Source organism: Macrotis lagotis, chromosome 1 (assembly GCF_037893015.1).
Source record: "Macrotis lagotis isolate mMagLag1 chromosome 1, bilby.v1.9.chrom.fasta, whole genome shotgun sequence".
NCBI classification, from domain to species: domain Eukaryota; kingdom Metazoa; phylum Chordata; class Mammalia; order Peramelemorphia; family Peramelidae; genus Macrotis; species Macrotis lagotis.
In genome coordinates this window covers 692,540,489-692,560,518 of record NC_133658.1, presented here as the reverse complement: position 1 = coordinate 692,560,518, position 20,030 = coordinate 692,540,489, and the positions used below count along the sequence as shown (strand labels likewise).

General features: G+C 36.4%; 1 protein-coding gene, 1 non-coding gene and 1 pseudogene across 2 annotated transcripts in view; 2 read left to right on the top strand and 1 right to left on the bottom strand.

Annotated features, from left to right (window-relative positions):
• Positions 1-365: 365 nt before the first annotated feature.
• Positions 366-20,030, top strand: part of ERICH2 (glutamate rich 2) — a 132,008-nt gene continuing 112,343 nt past the window's right edge. Inside the window, exons 1-2 of the mRNA XM_074236519.1 lie at positions 366-510; positions 601-646. Coding sequence (XP_074092620.1) covers positions 503-510; positions 601-646 — 54 coding nt within the window. The 5' untranslated portion in view covers positions 366-502. The remainder of the gene's footprint in view (positions 511-600; positions 647-20,030) is intronic.
• Positions 12,297-12,408, top strand: LOC141510482 (U6 spliceosomal RNA). Its single transcript, XR_012474965.1, has one exon. It is a non-coding gene; the product is annotated as a U6 spliceosomal RNA (small nuclear RNA).
• Positions 18,792-19,206, bottom strand: LOC141523365 (thioredoxin-like protein 4B; annotated as a pseudogene).

Here is a 20,030-nt window from a genome sequence, read left to right as displayed (position 1 = left end):
TTTCTTCCTCCTCCCCTTTTATTCGTCTCCTCCCCTCTTTCCCCTATTCTCATCCCCTCCTCTCTATCTCCTTTCCCTTTTTTCCCATTAAGAACTTAAGCTCTATTTTCTCTTTTTCCCCCTTCTTCCTCACTCCCCCCATCTTTTCTCCCCTTCCCAGCTTCTCTTTTCCTCCTCCCCATCTCTTGCCTCCTGCACCACCTCTTTGTGTTTCCTCCCTTCCCTTAATTTTGTCCATCTATCCCCTCCCCCGTCCTGGTCCCTCTGGCTGTCCTCTCGGGGTTCTCCCCTCGCCCCGCCCCCTGCCCTCCCCATAGGCGGGGCTCGCCGGTAGAACGCCGCGGTTGCCTAGGGAACGAGGTAGCCTCGGAGTGCGCTGCGCAGCGTCCTTCCAGCTAGTCTAAGGGAGCAGGGTGGCGGCAGGGCGCCCCGGGGAAACCGGGGGTCAGTCGGTCACTCCTTTTCTTGGGTGGGCGGCACTCCGGCTACTGGAGAAGAGACAATGAGCAGGTACGAGGAGCCGGGGTCCCCTCTCCCCTCCCCAGCCTTCGCTGGTTGGCTCCGATGCGTATCCCCAACCTTCTCTTCCCCTCGTTGTAGGAACGGGCCTCGAAGTTCCCGGGCTTCCAGGACGGTGCTTTCTAAGGTAAGAGTGAACTCAAAGTTTGGGATCGCTCCCTACACCCCTCTCTCCCCCCTCCTTACCTTACTCTGGAGATAACCAAGTGACCAAAAAAAAAAAAAAGATCCACTCAATTCCTCAAGCACTTATGAAGTGCCTTCTGTTTGCAAAGCGCACCTGGAAGCATCAGGCAAAGATACTCTACCCTCCCTCTTACCAGCCCTCACCCCCACCCCCCAGCTCCCACCTCCTTCCAATTCATCAAAAACCTTGGACTGGAAGTCTCGACACTGGGGTTCCCTCTAAGAGCCCCAGACCACAGGGCCTCTTTTTATCTTCCTGGGTCTCAGTGGCCCTCTCTGTAAAGTGAAAGGGGTTGGGACTGTGACCTCCTAGGTCCATTCTAGCTCTAGTAAAGCTCTGATTCTATAACACCGACGTTCTACGTTCTTGGAAACGGACCATTCCATTTGTAAGACAGTAGTGTTGAGGATTGTTCACACTTGTGTGGAGAGGCAGGGCTAAAATTGGTCTATTTCCCTTTAAGGTAGACCCCCGGAGAAGAACCTGTGCCTCGGAGAAGTTCAAGTGTCTTGCCTAAATCCCTAAATCCAAATTGTATGAATCTAAATTCAATACTTCCCCTTACTTCAACTCCTCTTAAATAGATTATTATCAATGTTGTAATCACTCCAGTGGCTGGATGCTGTCTCTTGTTTTTAAGTACATAGTTTTCTCTTATTCAGACTGTAAATTGTAGAAGAGTAGGGATTGTTCTTCCCTTTATTTCCAATAACACTTGGTAGTCTTGTGAGTCCTATTTAGTTGCTTCAAAAAAATCCAGATTATTTTGCAGGACTGGAGTATATCTTGCATACAAATAATACTACAGAAGATGTGAGTATTGGGCTATCCATACTAGTTTATACCCTTTAAACTCTAGTCCTAGTGGGGTTTGTTTATTATTGATGGTGGTGGTGATGGTGGTTTGTTTTTTTCAGCAAAGTTATCAGACTTCTGTTTTCCTTTGAATAAATTTAGAGTATCCTTTCTAGAAGCAAAATCAGTCTTTTCCTTTTTTAGATTAGCTATCTTGTTTTCTCCTATTTAGAGTCTCAACAGATGACTGTACTATCCTATCAAGTGACTGGAAAATACTGAAAACTTGAGGGGGAAATTACCATCCTATCATCTCTTAGTTTTTCCTAATCTATTCCCTTTCTGCTTTCCCCCTCATATTTTACCTTCTTAGTTCACTTAAACCTTTGCTTTTGGACACAACAAAAATTCCATGAGCTCAGATACCTAGAGAATTGAGGTCTTCTATCTAATCTAATTTTCTGGTTAATTTAGAGTTCATCAAAAAACTATTTTTGTCTTCGACTCCTACTGTAAATTCATCTAAGAATTCTTGCATTGTAGTGGAATATCATGAACACAGCTGCATTTTTAAAATTTTAGCATCTTGAAGTGTCTGAATCATTTTGAATGTTATGATAATCATGAAACAATTATTAAGTGTCTGCTATTTGTCAGGTTCTGTGCTAGGTGCTAGGGATACAAAAAAAAAAAAAGGAAATGAAACATTCTCTGCTCCCAAGCCTATGTTCTATTGGGCAGACAACATTGACATACATAATTAGATACTGGCCAAATATCTAAGAATAAAAGACTAGGTAGTTAGTGAAAAGGGACAGTTAGGTGATGCTGGCCCTGGAGTCAGGAAATGTAGCCTCAGACACTTACAACTGGGTGACACAGGGCAAATCACTTAACCCTGTTTGTCTTGGTTCCCTCAACTCTAAAATGAGCTGGAGGAGGAAAAAACAAGCCACTCCAGTATTTTTGCCAGGAAAATCCCAAATGGAGTCACAAAGAGTCAGACATGACTGAAAAAAGAACTGAAAAATTAAACTTGGACACTAATAATTGAGGGAGGATAAGAAAAGCTTATACAAGTGGAAGTTGAGCTCCTTCTTGAAATAAATGATTCTACAAGATGGGAATGAGGATAAAGGGAGTACATTTCAGCATGGGGAATGACATGAATGTGCAAGATGGATCACCATATGTAGAGGGAAAGGCCAGTTTGACTGGCTCATAAAAATCAGGAGAGGTAGTAATATATAATGAGATCAAGCTGTAGGGTTTTAAAAGGCAAACAGCATGGAAAGTATTGGTCCTCCTGCAAAGACCTTGCCTGGATTCATTCTTGTAATGTGGAGGTGAACATGGTTTCTTAAAAGTCTAAGTATTAAGAACACATCTGGTGGGAGCTGCCAAACTGTGAACTCTTTATTAGGATCTGCCTAGCTAAGATCAAAGGAACTGACCTCCTAAAAGCTGGCCATTGATTGATGATTAATCCTTTTTTAAGCACAACTCCTCATGAAATTGTTCACTAAGATATGAAGGAGTTGCAATCTACTCTAGTAGAGTTACTGAATCCTAATTCCTAGATGGAAGATATTGAAATCTGACTACCTGTTTCAATATCAGACATTCTTTAGAAGTTGCTTCAAAAAATAAGTCCCTGCTACAATTTGTTTCTTTTTAGCTTTTCAGCTTTTTAGCTTTTTTTTCTTAAAGCATAGATAAATTAAGATTTTAGGAGCATAGGAGTAGCTAGAGGTAGAGTGACTAGAGTACTTGCTCTGGAGTAAGGAGGACCTGAGTTCAAATTTGGTCACAGACACTTGATACTTACTAGCTGTGTGACCTTGATTAGGTCACTTAACCCCATTTCCTTGCCAAAAAAAATATTTTACTGTATAAATAACAGAATTGTCTACAGATTCCAGGTGGAAAGAAGCCTCAGCAATTTTTAAGTCCATTCTGAACCAGAGCCCTTTCATTACCTACTTGACAAATGATCATCCGGCTTTTACCTGAAGACCTCTAGTGAAGGTAGTAGATACCTTCATTACCTCTATAGTCAGCCAATTCCACATTTGGCTAACTTTGTTAGTTGATGAAATCCTTAATCAAGATAGAATCAGCCTCCCTGGAGTTTCCATTTGCTCATATTTGAGTTTTCTGGGAACAAGCAAAATCAATTTAATCCCTCTTTCATGCAATAGTCCTTCAGATATATCAGCTAAATTGTCTCCCTCATATCTCTTCTTCTCTAGACTAAATATCCTTAATACCTTCTTCTGGCATGTTTGAGGCCTTTAACCATCCTGATTGCTCTCTGGATGCTAAAATTATCCATGTTGATATAAAATAAACCCACAAGAATCATTAGCATATATATATCACCCCCAACAAAGTCCTGCAAGAAGAAGAAATAAGATACCTCATTTGAAAAAACAGGGAACATAAAATACTTGGAAATATACCTGCCAGAACAAACCCAGGAATTATATGAACATAATTATTAAATATTTTTGTATAAAGTCATGTTTAAATAATTGGAGAAATGTTGATTGTTCACAGGTGGACTGAGCCAATATAATAAAAATGATAATGACTGAACTACTTAATGTATTAGCCAGTCCAATTAAGAATATTGTCTTGAGATAGAAACAATTATAAAAATAATTTGGAAGAACAAAAGAGTAAGAATATCAAAGGAATTAATGAAATATATATATATATATATATATATATATATATATATATATATATATATATATATATATGAAAGTCAGATATGGAGTTGGTGGTTAGGCAGTGAGTTGAAAACAGAACCCAGGTTTTGTAAATAGAAGAGCTGGATTGAAATCTCAATTTGGGCAATTTTTCTTATCACTGGAGGCCACATCCAAAATGGTGAATTAGACTAGAATGTAGAATGTAATCATTAGATTCTCTCTCTCTCTCTCCAGCCCCTTCCAGATATGGTCTAACCAGGGCAGATTACAGGGTGACTATCAACTTCCTGGATCTTATCATCATTTTGAATTTTATTTGGGTTATTTTGTTTTAATAATAATGATAGTTGACATTTATATGCTGCTTTAAACTTTACATATATATATATATATATATATATATATATATATATATATATATATGATTATCTCATCTGAACTTCACAATTCTGTGAGGACTCAGTTTTCCACAGCATCTCTTTCAGAATTTTAGCACCATTTGTCTTTATTTGTAAACATCAGAGTTCTTTTTTTTTTAATCTCATCTCTAACCCTTTATAGAGGGTTTTAATCTTGTTGGACTTGATATTTATTTTTGAATAATAATCTCTTTTTTGTTTTTTATCTTAATATAAGCTGTCCAGTCAGGTTGTTGGGAACCATAGTGGCTCTCAGTCTAGCATTAAATAACTTCAAAGAAAACAGTTTCAACTTGATTATCACAGTTTCTATCTGGAATACAGACATAAGGGACTTTGTTTTCCTTGTGGAAGAGAAATAGATCAGTCAATCAGGGAGTGAAATAGGTAGTAGTGAGAAGTCAGAAATACTCAACTATAATAATTCTTGAAACAGATTTTATAAGATTTTAGAGTTAGAAGGAAACTTTTAAAGGTCTGAATCTCACTTTTTCTAATCTGAGACCCAGGAAGTAAAATGATTTGCCCAGATCTGCCATATTTCATTCCCCACCTGACTGTGCTTCTGATGCTGCTAAGACTGAACTGCCCTCTCACCCTGGACCATTCTTCCACACCCTGGATAATTTCCTTCTGCCATCCAGCCCTCTTCTCCCAATGGTGAGTTCTTTTTTGAGACCTCCACTTTGGGGACAGGTTCATTCCCCTTACTGACTTGAAGGACTTTGCCACTATGGCCTCATATCCTTCCCTTCCCATTGTATGTGTTGTCTTCCCCCATTAGAATATAAGTTTTTTGAAAGGACTCTTTCTTTTAGTTTCCATTTGTATCTTAGATGCTCAGGACAGTTCATGGTTAAGTGTTGAAAAAATGCTTGCTACCTGTTTACCTTGCCCAAAGCCGCATAAGGAGTAAGCAAGTAGAATCAAAACTTGAACTCAGTCTTATGACTATAAGTTTTGTCCTTTTTTCCAGTGTTCCACATTTCTCACATAATAAAGTCTGCTATTCTAAATAGTGAGGAGTATACTGTTTTATTATTTTTTTGGATATACATATATATATATACATAGATTATATAGCAATATACTAATTAAGATGGAGTTTATAGTTATATATATAAATAATCATTCAATCTCAGTACACATATACAGCCACATTTACATATTCTTCCTATATATATAATATATACATATATATATATATGTATTATGCATGTTAATATAAATTGGAAGCTCCAAGCTCTGTCTTTTGATGTCCTGTCCTCCAATGTATAAATGTTTTTATGGTAGTAGTTCTGATATTTCAAGCCCAACAGCATTTCTCAATCTAGAAATCTTACTCTAAGCCCCTTACCCCATCCAACATTTTCTCTCATGAAGTTATGAGGGTTGTCATGCCAAGATCTCCTTGTTTTAATATAAATTAAGTTACTAGGTTTCCATCTCAATAAAGTAATTTTTTGGTAGTTAGATTAGTGTGACCCTGAATAAGTTATTTACTTTATAAATATCATTTTTAATATACTAACTTGGCCTTACCACAAGCAATTAACTTTGGTCAAATTATTTATAGCTGATTTTGTTCTGTTCCAAAAGTTTTCTACAGTTGTTTTCATATAGTATCTATGTACCTAAATACATCATCTTTTCATCCACAAAGAGTGAGAATTTTCTTTCTTCATTGCCTATTCTTCATCCTTTGATTTAGTTTTCTTCTATTGTTGCCAAAGTTAACCTAAAACAATATTGAATTGTTATAAATGTCAGATACCAGGATGGTCAGCAAAAGGAAATGCTGCTGGGTCAATGCCATGTTCTTGGAGCCAAGGAAGCCAATGCGCTAAAGATGTCAGGTGACAGGGATGCGCAGCTGAAGGGGTGGCTTCTCAATATGGCCTGAGGTTGGACTCTTTTGTCTTGATTTCCCCAAAATGACATTTGGATAATGTCTCACCTGGAAGAATAAATCTGGCCCAAGACATTTGACTACCCTACCCACATGACCTCTACCTGGACACTGACATTCAATACTTATATCTATAAAGGAATTTTCCTTTAATGTCCTGAATCTTTATAGTTACTAAACAAATCACAAAAAAAAAAGTTTTAGGTGAATTAGATCTAATAGCCAGAGATAGGTTAGGTATGTGGCTCCAACACTTGCTATCAGCTACATGTTAAGATAGGAATTAAGTTTTATTAATTTTTATTTAGAGGGATTATTTAGTTAAGAAGAATGGGAAATTCTTTGGATAATTACAGTCTCAAGGTCTGATTTAGGGGGAAGGAATGTGAGACAGCTAAGTATATATCAGGAAAAAGGAAAAATGGAATATTTGGGGGGAAAAAGCATTTTGGTTAAGGATGTTTGAATCATTATTGTAATGAGAGCAAAAGATTAAGACTGTTATAAGTTTAAGTTAATGTGGTAATTCATAGTGGAATTTGCCCATGTAGTAAAACACTTATGGAAGTTTATTATGTTAAAAGTGAAGTATATATGTCAATACGGCAGTAAGACAAAATGTAAATTATAATAAGCTCCAGAATCTCATTGTCTTGTGATGAAAACATATGTTTTGGTCTGAGTAAAATGTTGAGCAGCTTCTTTACCAGAAGAGAAGGTCTCAACAAGTCAACAGAGCTGGAGAGAACTTTTTTGGAATTGATTCAGGAGATGCAAAAGGATATTGTATGTCTCCAGGGGAGAAGAGAAGAGAGAAGGAGAGACAGACACTGGACCAATTCATCTCCACCATCTGTCAGCTATGTGTACCTTGTTTAGTCAGGGGATCTGTCCCTTTTGAAACCTGTAACTTCCCCTTGATTCTATAAGTGTGACACCCCTACTTATGCCCCTTTCCTTATGGAAAGGAGGTGGAGAGGCAGGGTGAAGATGTTCTCTATTGAGAGAAAAGGAGGGAGATTATTGGATGGCATAATTATATCCTACATGAGTCTGTATATCCTATCTAGGGAGATTCCTATCTCTGATTTAGACAATGGGGTATTAGTAATGGTGGGAGGAAAATCTGACTGACAGAAGTGAATGCCCAGTCTTTTGGTGTGGCTAACTGTTGGACTTGTGATAGTCCACAGCAGTTTGAGACTTAGCTTGGGTGCCAGTCCCCCTGAGTATGACCTAGATTTTCAGTTCCTGGTCAGAGGTGCACTGTGGCACAGGATTCTTATCCAGAGGAGAGAAATGCCAGTGGCATATGACTGATTCAGTTCAGGGTGACTATTGAGTTTGTTTTAAAGCCCTCCCTTGAAGAATGAATAGTGAACTTCTCTAATATTATATATAAAAAAAAGAAATAACCAACATTTTAATAGGAAATCTGTTTCTAGGTGTTCTTGAGATTTTCCTCCAAAGCAAACAAAAAGAAATGAGCTTCTATTCCAGTGCCTATATTACACAATCTAGGATTTGATATTATGTTGATCTAAATTGTTTCCAGTGGGAATGTAAGGTCTTTGAAGGATCATCTTAACTTTTTTATTTCTGTCCCTAGTCTGGTATATAATAGAAACTTAATAAATACCTATTGATTGATGATTCTTTAATTGTTTCATTATGTGAGTCTTAATTTGCCCAAATAAACTCTGAGGTTTCCCAGGTCAGTCATTGTGCCTTATATATCCTATATAGCCCCCCAAATCCCCAAAGCACAACCAATCCTGGGAAATGATTCCTAATAAATATACATTAAATTTAATTAGGGAGAAGCAAATTTGATCAGTTTTATTATAAATGTTTAATACTAAATTTTTATAAATCACTAAAAATATTTTCAAAAAGTACATTCCAGATATATAGGGTGGAGTTTGGGGGATTGTTTGGGATCTTTGTTCTCATTTTTTCTTGATCATAAATCACAATTTCCTATATTTTTCATTTTTTTACCACATACCTTTTGATCATAAATAATAATTTCCAACTTTTTCATTTTTCACCCAAAGTCCACCTTTGCACTGGTCAGTATAAAAGTATGAGTTTGAAGAATTTTATAGAGAAAAACAGATTTCTCTATATCCCCATCTTGGAAACTAATGATATTTAAGCTGCTATCTTCATCATGGTCGTTTAGACTCAGCAGTCACCAAGTATTTATCATGAATAGTATAATAGATCAAGTGTTCCATGAAATAATCTGTCTTGTTGCCCTTAGGCACACAATCAAACCAACTCTGGGGACTTCATTATTTTATTTTGTGAGAACTTTTGAAACTTTATTCTCTTTAGCTGTACCTTTTGTCTTTTTGTTTAATTTGGAAAGAGGATGTTAATAAATAATGATCTAGTGTCTCTAATACAATGGTCACCAGATTGTTTGACAAGGTTCTCACATTTAGAGTCACAGTACTTTTCTACAAATTAATCATATTCTCCATCAAAGCTGAAGGGTACTGGATAGACTGAGGGCTATTTTATACTTCTTTTTTGTCATGAGAAAATAATTCATGACCTTGTATGTGCTAAAAGGGCTGTGATTCTAGTTCTGGTGACAGCTTATATGTCTTGTCCAAGAAGCATACACACAAAGAATATGTATACAAGGTCATGAATTATATTCCTTTAGCATAAACTTTACCAACCCCCCCCCATTACATGTAAAACCAAATTATAGCATTTGTCTTTTAAAATGTTGAGCTCTAAAGTCTCTCTTTCCTTCCTCCCCCTGACTGAGAAGGCAAGAAATTTATACATGGGTGGGGGGGGGTCATTTTTTTCCCTACCAAACTGTTTAAAATAATCCCCAATTACATGTAATTGTCAACATTCTCTTGCATAAGCTTTGAAAACCTACGTTGCCACTACATCATGCTGAAACATTCAGAATGGGATTTTTGTGGATAAACAAGTAATATAAGTATCAATAAGACTTCTACAAGCAGAAAATAGGAGTCCTGGGATGAGTTTCCTTTAGAACTAATAAATCAGTGATTTGACAAGTATTGCTGACTCTTTATCCTCAGCATTTCTTTTATTTTCTTCTCTCTCCATGTCTGTGTCTCTTTCTGGATTTCTTTGACTGTCTGCTCTCCCTTTATAGATTATGGGAGTCATGAAGACTTGACCTCAGTACCAGCCTTACGCACTTATTACCTATGTGACTGTGGCCAAGTTACTTTTCTATCTGAAACAGTTTTCTTAAGTTTAAAGAATCATAGCACCTACTTCACAGTACTGTTGTGAAGATCAAATGAGAGAATATTTATCAAACCATTTAGTGCAGGTAACAGTAGATTTTCATATTACCTTCCTTTTCTTCCTTCTTTTCTTGAGTTAACAAAAATCCACCTTCTCTCCCTTTCACTCCCTTCCCTGTTGAAAAATCAAAACAAAATCCTTCTGACAAATATGCATTGTGAAGCAAAAGATATTCCCACATATCACACCACAAAAACAGTCCGCACCCTTAATAGATCACCTTTCTCCCAGGAGATACAGGTAGCATGTTTCATCTGGAGTTGATGATTGGTCATCAGAGTTGTCAAGTTTCTCAAAGTGGTTTGTCTTTATGATGCTGAAGTTATTGTATAAGTTGTTCTGAGTCCCCCCTCCCCCTGCTTCACTTTGCATCAGTTCATTAAGCTTTTCCAGGTTTTTTCGAAACCATTTCTTCATCATTTTTTGTTTTCTAATTTTCTAGTTCCTTTATTAATATTTTTAAAATGTTCAGTTCCAGATTTTCTCATCCTCTCCATTCCTCCCCTACCCATTGAGAAGGCAAGAAATAAAATATCCATTATACATATCAAGGCATATAAAACCCATGTCCACCTTAACCTTATTGTAGGAAAAAAGCAAGAAAATGAAAGTGGAGGGGAGGGGAAAATACACTTCAATCCATACTCATAGTTCATCAGTTGTCTCTATAGAAGTGAATAGAATTTTTCATCATTTATTTTTATTATTCTCTTGAGATACTTGACCTTTTGTTCTTCCAGCTTATTTTTGTAGTTATTTTTTCTAGCTCCATAAAGTAATCATTTAGTTTGATTAGTATGTCAATAAAAAAGTAAATTAATTTAGTTAGTATTATAATGACTTACTATTGCCTCCAGAAGCAAATAACAAAATGATCTGTTTGGCATTCAGAGTTATCTTTAACTTTCCCTACTTTTTTATTCTTCTTAGACTTTAGTCTGCAACTTGCGTTGTTTGATTCAGGGACATTGGCCTCCCACCAATTTGACCCTCTATCTCTTGATTGCCAGTATTCTCTCTGGCTGATCCTAATGCATAGAATGCTCTCCCTCCTCCATCCCAATTACTAACCTCCCTGACTTCCTTAAGTCCCAGCTAAAATCCTACCTTCTACAGGAAGCCCTCTTGATTCTAATACCTTCACTTTGTTAATTATTTCCTATTTATCCTAAATGTAGCTTGCTTTGTTTAAATTTGTTTTCACGTTGTCTCCCCCATTAGAGGGCAAAGATTGTCTTTTGCCTCTTTGTATCTCCTGAGTCTAGCACACATAGTAGGTGCTTAATAAATTTTTTTTATTAGTCTCCACACATTCTGTGTTTTGTCCAAAGGGATTTACTAATCACCTTTTGATTGACTCTTTTCCTAGATCATTCCTCATGCTTAGTTCTTTTCAAGGTTCAGTTGATTAGCTGACTTCTGTGGGAGGCCTTTCCTGATTTCCCAGTTATGAGTTGGAAGTCAGGAAGATTAATCTTCCTTCAAATCTGGCCTCAGACACTCAGTGACCCTGGGCAAGTCACTTAAACCTGTTAGTCTCAGTTTCCTCATCTATAAAATGAGCTGGAGAAGAAAATGGCAAACCGGTCTAGTGTCTCTGCCATGAAAACCCCAAATGGTATTGTGAAGGATTGGACAAGACTAAAAAAACAACCAAACACACATAAGTAAAAGTCTTTCTGAAGACAGCTAACACTGTCTTTGTCTTGTAAAAATGATGGTAAAAATTGTCTTGACATATAATTGGGATAAAATAAAATAATACTGATGTTAACATTAAAGACAGCATTCTATCTTTATGAGTAATTATCAGAATCGTTATACAGATAGACAATAGTTAAAATCATTAGATGTGAAAATAATTTTAATGAACTTTTTTCCACCAACAAACATGTTAGAATTTAACATTCATTTTTTTTGCAAGGCAAATGGGGTTAAGCAGCTTGCCCAAGGCCACACGGCTAGGCGATTATTAAGTGTCTAAGACCAGATTTGAACCCAGGTATTCCTGACTGCAGGGCTGGCACTTTATCCACTATGCCACCTAGCTGCCCCTAGCATTCATTTTTAATACACATCCCCATAAAGGTGTACAATTATCTTAATTTCTAATGTAACACATATACTTTAGCCTTCTCTGGGTCATGACTGCTGTACCACCCTAGGGTTCCAGAGAATGTTGGGGGTGTTTCTTCTCTAATTTCCATCACCCATCCTCTTTTGTTAAGAATCTGCTCTTAGCTTTTACAAAGAAATATTTGTTCCAAAGATAAAGCATGAACAAATTTGTATTTTCCCAACACCTCCAGGGTATGCTCTCTCAGTCTCTGGGGTAGAGTAAGCTCAAAACTCAGTTCAATTCTTATTAACTTTGGATTTCCCAAGTTCATGCCCAGATGTCACATGATGAGTCCTGAAGTTTGCTCCTGAAGACTGTACCTGTGCTCACTTTGGCAGCACATATACTAAAATTGGAATGATACAAAGAAGATTAGCATGGCCCCTATGCAAGGGTGACATGCAAATTCATGAAGCTGAAGACTGTACCTTATTCCTTGGAGCATCAGTTTTGTGTCAGCTGCAATTCTAACCCCCAGATTCCTGTAGCTCATTCTTCTGACACTGGTTCAAGCATGTTTTCTTCATATAGAATGGAAAGAACATACTAAAAGACTCATGGTACTTCGCCTTCTAGCACATTTGTAACCAGAAGAAATCATCAAATGAAGTGATGACAAGCAACAAATGAGTAGCTGAAGCTGATGGATCTTTATGAAAGTCTTCACAGCCAATCAAGAAACCTCCTGGCTTCCACTCATATTCAAAGGGAACCAGTTATGGACTATCTGCAAATACCTCATCATCTCTCCAAGGCACTTCCTTTATAGATGGCACTTTCCTTTGTGAATGGAGTTTCTAAGCCATCCCTCCATGTGGAAGCATTTCATCCCTCAAAAAAGGTTATGGGATCTGCATATACATTCGATCTTCATTACACCAAACACTGTAATTCTTGATTTCTCTCTGCATTTAAGTGTTTAAACCTCTCTTCCAGCTGCTCTCTAGTCTAAATTTTAGAGACAAAAAATGAAATTCATGGTAATACAAAGGAAACCCACTTTGCTGGCACACAGTTATTAGAATATTTAAAAAACAAAATCCATGGACTCCAAGCTAAAAAAAACCCTCATCTAATCCAGACCTCTCCTTTGGCAGATAAAGAAATAAAGGGCGAGTGGTCAAGTGATTTGCCCCGTATCTTAGCTAGTAAGGGAAAATGGTTGATTCGAACCTCAGGTCTCTGACAACAGATTCATTACTCTTCCTGTTGTGCTTCTGAAAGCACAGTACATATGTGAGTTATTATTTTTGCATAGAAATGTTATAAATGATGGTTAGGTATAGTTGAAATAGTATTTGTAATGCACTTCCAGTATGTTATAGATTACAAAGGCTTTTGAAGAGCAGTTTGAAGAGCCAAAATATGGCAAGTTTTTTCCCCTATGACTTATATGTTACTGAAAAATTTATGGTTTCCTGGCTTTTAAATAAAAATTCTTAGTCTCTCTGTAACAACTCTCAAATGTCACAATTTTCACCACCAGCTTTCCTCTCTAAATTGCCAGTAAAAATTATTGGCTATATTTAGTATTTTCTAAGCCACACAGTATCAGACATTGGTTTTTTGTATGTCTTTTGCTAATCTATCTTGCTCTGCTGACTCTACAAAATGGTATATAGTATTCTTCATGTCTTCTTGTTGTTGACTCCAAAAAACTACTTAGAAATTCTTTAGATATGTCTCAAGGATTTTTTTTAGCGATGGTCATAGACTTGCTCTCAAGCTCATTAAAAAAGGATACCAAACACATGAAAAAATCATTATATAAAAGTTAACCAGGAAAATGATAATCACTAATACATATGCCTACTTTGCCATTTCCTCAAAATCTATTTGAGAATGGCACACAGACTACACAGGCATCTCCATCCTTATGGACATCATATAATTTTAGTTTGATGATAATGAAACTTTAGATTCAGTACTTGAATTCAGCAAATATCTATTGAGCCCCCTTGGTGTCCAAGGCAAAGTGTTACTCAATAGATATAAAAAGACAAAAACAAAAATAGTTTTTGCATTGAAGGAGTTTATATATGCTCTTATTATTTTCCTGGAAAGTTTTAACTTGTGTTAATTTTCTTTACACATATAAATAATATTTGTTAAACAAAAACCACACACACATACACACATACACACATACACACATACACACACACACACATGCATGCATGCATACCCCCCAAAGTGTCTGTTTAAATATGAAATAATAATGTCTGTCCTTCATTCTTGAAGAAGACCATGACATCAGGAAGATGTTACCATGACAACCACATGAACTGGATTTGAGTGAAGGGGTGCTGTGCTAAGTTACCAGCCTCACGTTTTCCTCCAGAGCCATCTGAATCCAGTGACCAGATATGAATCAGGATGACTGGAGATGGCCCTGAATGTGAGGCAATCAGGATTAAGCCCAAGTGTCCAAGGCTGGGTTCACACTCCTCTCCTCTTGACTCCAAGACCAGTGCTCTATCCACTTCGCCACCTAGCTGCCCCTGGCATATAGTAGCTTCTGTTTAAATGCTTCTTCCCTTCCCTTCACCTATCACATGGATTGGATGGTCCTTAAGAATGAGAATTATTTGTCTATATTCTACATAATTTCTTAGTCTAGCACCTCACTAAAGTAGTAGAGAAGGAAAAATCATACTTTGGTGTGCTTAAGACAGGAAAAGAATAGGGGCAGCGAGTTCAAATCCAGCCTGAGACACTTAATAATTACCTAGTTGTGTGGCCTTGGGCAAGCCACTTAACCTCATTTGCCTTGGAAAAAAAATCCTAAAAAAAAAGACAGGGGAAAAAAATAGATGCTTTAAATGCTTAGATTTAAGCTCTTGGTAATCATGGACAAGAGTTCATATGTTACCTTTAAAAACTTGAAAAGCATTATTATCAATTTCCTTGATGGTTTTTTTCCAATAGTCTGTCTCTTGTGAATGTGTCAAAAATCATACATTTTCCCTGAGACATGTAATGAGGGATAGTTCTTCTTAGTCATTCAATTATTAATATCAAATGAGACAGAAAGCAGGAAGATTGATACTCACTAAAGTTGTTTTCCATTGTCATGCAGATATGGTAGAAAATGCAATATAGATGGTAGAAGCATACCCTATAGCTTTATTTGAACATGTTTCTATTCTCCACTGCATTCCTCTGCTTTGTGAAATGAAATAGCTCATAATTGCTTATCATCTTTCTTAAGATTTTATGTATTTATATTTTAATTCTCTGTTTCCTGATGCACTTGGCAAAAGTAAAAAATATTTGTTGACTGAATGTTTTCTTTTAAAAAATTTGTCATTGGGGTGGCTAGGTGGTGCAGTGGATAAAGCACCAGCCCTGGAGTCAGGAGTACCTGGGCTCAAATCCAGTCTCATACACTTAATAATTACCCAGCTGTGTGGCCTTGGACAAGCCACTTAATCCCATTTGCCTTGCAAAAACCTAAAAAAAAATTTGTCATCTCTTTAAAAATGTCTATTTTTATGTAAATTTTACAGTATACAAAATGATTTTTTATAGAAGTATTGATATCATTTGTAAATAAACTCTTCTTGGGTGTGCATGTTTAAAAATCTTTTATAGATAATGTAAATTAGTCAATAAAAATTTATTAAGTACTTATTATGTCCCATGCTTTAGTGATACAAAGAAAGATAAAAGAAACCTCAGCTCTCAAGGAGTCCACCTTCTTAGAGTGGAGAAAAATATACAAATGAGATACATAAACTTAAATATATACATATATAAGGGAAAAATAATAAAGGTGAGAAAGATTATTGGTTTCTTTGCAAAGTTGGAAATTATTTCCACACATAGACTTTCACCCAAATCAGAAGTATGGAGACACAAAAGTTTATTACCAATTACTGTGTCTATTAAAGTAAGAAGTAAAGAAGTTCAGAAATAAAGCAGTAATAGGGGCTAGATCTCTTAAGAAAACTTAGCAAAAGCAGAGAGAGAGAGAGAGAGAGAGAGAGAGAGAGAGAGAGAGAGAGAGAGAGAGAGAGAGAGAGAAAGAAAGGGTAGATGCAAGGTTACAAGCAGCATTCAGGGAACTGTGCAAAATAAATAAAATGGACAGTTACAGAAGTGTTGAAGCTGGGTTGAATCAGCAGCAGTAGCCATCAGAGGAATGAGCATCATAGTGAGAAAGAAACATCAGGTAATTAGAGACAGTTGCAAGATTAAAGTTCTTTCTTACCTGACTCATTCTGGCTCATTTTCAGTGAGTGCTGTCTTATTTTGCTTATAAATTTTTGAACTACCTGTGAATTAAAGTCTAAGCGTTTCTCACCTCCCTGAGTTAGAAAGTTGGTAAATTCTTCACATCCCACAAGTTGGTAAATTCTTCACATCCCACATAGATCCTTAAACCCCTCTCCCCAAAACCCTATTCTCATAGTTGATTTATTATAAATGCTCAAAATATGGCCATTCATAATTGTAGTTCAAATAATATTGCTACTACTATATACATAATTCTCTTGTTTCTGCCCTCATTTCACTCTTCATTATTTCCTGCAAGTCTTTCCACGTTTTTTCTAAAATCAAACAACTCATCATTTCTTATAGCACAGTAATACTCCAGGTATAGTAATATATCACAACTTTTTTATCCATTCCCCAATTTATGGCTATCCCTTCAAATTCCAGTGCTTTGCCACCACAAAGTAAGCTACTATAATAACTATTTTATAGCATATGGGTTCTTTTCCTTTTTTCCCTGATCACCCTGGGAAACAGACCTACTAATGATATTACTGAGTCAAAGCTATACATTTATATATACATTTTTATACACATACACACACAAATAGTTTTGTAACTCCATAATTAAAGGTTGCTTTCCAAAGTGGTTAGATGTGTTTACAGTTTACCAACAGATATTAGTATTCCGATTCTTCCACATCCTCTCAATCATTTATCATTTTCTCTTTTAGTCAATATATGATAGATGCGACATGATATTTCAAAGTTGTTTTAATTTTCATTTCTCTAATCAATAATGATTTAGCGTATTTTTTCATATACCTCTCAACTGTTTTGATTTCTTCATCATAAAACTGCCTGTTCATACCCTTTTACCACATGTGAACTGGGGAGTGAATCATAGTTTTATAAATTTGACAAAGGACTCAGGTGTTTTTTAGACTCTTGCTCTCTTTGTTATGCAATTACTTTATACTATACAATAATTTATTAGTGAAATTATTATAATCAGTGTTGATATAATTTCTTTTATCCATTTCCCATTTTTGATGGTCAATTAAGAGTTTAAATAGCCTAAGACTAAGTTGTTCAAGTTATACTCTCTCTCTCTATTTTTTTCTCATTACTCTTTCTTCTTGTTGTTTATCCATTCCAATCTTAGTCCTGCCAAGTCAGTCTGCGACCATTTATTAAGAGAACTTACTATGGGCTAGGTTCTGCTAAGTACTAAGAATACAAAGTAAAGCAAAAAACCAGTCATTGCCCCTAAGAAGTATTCACATTTTAATAATAGGGAATGCAACATGCATTTAACTAGGTACTTATGATATATAGAGAATAAATATAATCTTACAGGGGAAAAACCTCCTGAAACAATTGAATTTTGAGCTGAATCTTGAAGGAAGTCTGAGGGCCATGAGGCAGAAGGAGAAGATACTTCATTTCAGACAGAAGGAAGAGCCAGTGCAAAGGCACAGAGATAGGAGATGGAGCATTATATTCAAGGTTCTGCAAGTATCCACTGGAACTCGAGTTTGTAGAGAGGATTATAAGAAGGCTAGAAAAAAATAGGAATGAGTTAGGTAAGAAAGAACTTTAATTGTAAATGAAAAATTTTAGTTTTGTTCTTTGAAGTAAAAGGGCACTGCTGGAATTCATCGCAGTGGAATTGATATCTGACCTATGCTATAGAAAAATCACTTCAGCAAATGAGTGGAGCATAATTTGGAGTTGGGGAAGACTTGTAGCAAGGAGAACAATTTTAGAAGTCTATTGCTGAAAGTTAGGTGAGAGACGATAAGGACCTAACATATGAATGAACAGAAAGTAGTATGTACAAGATATTTTATTAGATAAAAATGACATGATTATAGATTGACTTTTGGAGTGAATGTGAGTGAGAAATTGAAAATGATACCAAAACCATGAGCCTAGTTAACTGGGAAGTTTGATGGGGCTCTTCAAGCTTGGTGATAAAAGGTATGAGATCTCTTTGGGACATAATGAACTTGAGATGCTATTACAATATCCTATTCAAATTGCCCAGGTTTGGGGTTATGGGACTAGTTCAACAGGCTAGAATTGAATGTATAGATCTGCGAATAACCTTCATTGGACAGTTATTAACCATGGAACCTAATGAGATCACTGAGGATGTAGTCTATCATTCTACATAGGCAGCTATTTCAGAGATAATTTTCAACAAAAAAGTCTTTTCCCTCTATCTTAAAATATGACATTTTCCTTTTATATGGAGTTTTTTGGTAATTGACATGTTTAGCACCAATTCTTTTTTTTAACTCTTTAGCACAATTTACCAAATGTATGTAGATAACAGAAAATTAGGGGTCCAAAGTATCCCCAAATATCAAAGAAATTCAATACAATTTCTTAATCAGGGGGTCTGACACCACTTTAGAATTTAATAAGAATTCAAACCTCTTCTACCCACCTCCCCTCAATGATGTGTGATCTCTTCAGGAACACAAGATCACACAACAACAGCATACTTGGTTATATGTGCTGGTTATATGTATTTCTCTCTTAACTTTGGTTCAAGTTGATGTTTTAAATGACTTGATAAAGAATGTCATATTTAACCATATAACCATATTATGTTTTTGGGATCAATTGGACTTTGGACAATAAGTTCTCCCCACATTTCTCCTTGACATATTACTTCAATCAAGTCTATGAAGTCCTGTTTAGTTTTGAAACTTCCCATAAACTTAGTGTGATCTGGAGACCCATAATCCACTTTCATATGCTGCCCATAGAAGAAAAAGACAGTAGATGGAATGTAACTGATGTCAAAATACTGGGTGTAAATTGGTGTTTGGTCTACATCTACCAGATATATCACAGCCATTTTACATAAGTCATGGTAAGTCTTTAGCAAGGATGTCATCTATCTGCAGACAGACAGGATCTTCATCTCTTCCAAATCTGAGAACCAAAACCTTGTCTGCAGTACTTTTTATGGATGTAAGCTTGGGCATCAGAAGAGTCATTCTGAACCAATCCAAACGTTACTTTTCTCACTACCAGACTAATTTACAGATGAAGGGAAATTGGCCCAGAATTGGCCCAAGGTCAGGCAGAGCAGGGTTCAGGCCCCTGGTGTTGCTGCAGGGTTGGACCCGAGGAAGTGCACCTTCCCGCCCTCCAGGACTGTCAGCCCAGACTCCTAGCCACCCTCTATGCCTCACACCCTGCTCCAGCCATGCATGCCAACACCAGCTGGGCTCCACAGCAGCACTACCCCAAACCGACTAAGTTGCTCAGTAACCCCTCAAAAGTCACCAATTCTTTTCTTGAAGAAACTGGTTGTGGCATAAAGGTTTGAAGCTTCAGTGTAATCTTTAAGTCTTTTTCATTTCCTATTCCTAAATCACACTTTCCCATATGTTACTCTCCATCCTTACCTTTTTTTTCCCTCTCTTGCATTGGACTGAGCACATACCAGTGTGATTTAATTTAGAAGGTCTCACCAAGTTCTTCATAGAATTTGTTTACTTCTTTACCCTCAGCTTGCAATTATTTTCATGATGGTATTTTTACAACTATTTATCATTAGTATTGCATATATGATGACCAAATGTCACATTAAATAAAGTTTCTTTTGTCTTTGGATATATAACAAAAACCTACTTCCCTAACTCATTTCTTTGAGCCTACAAGTTACCTATGAGCCATCTTTCCATTTAGCTGCAGTATTCTTTTTCTGGTTTTGTTTATAGCAATAATGGCAAGTTAATTTGACATCTTCTCCAACACTATGTCCACTCAATGACTATTAAACATGGTTATCACATTTAAAATGTCAGTCATCAAA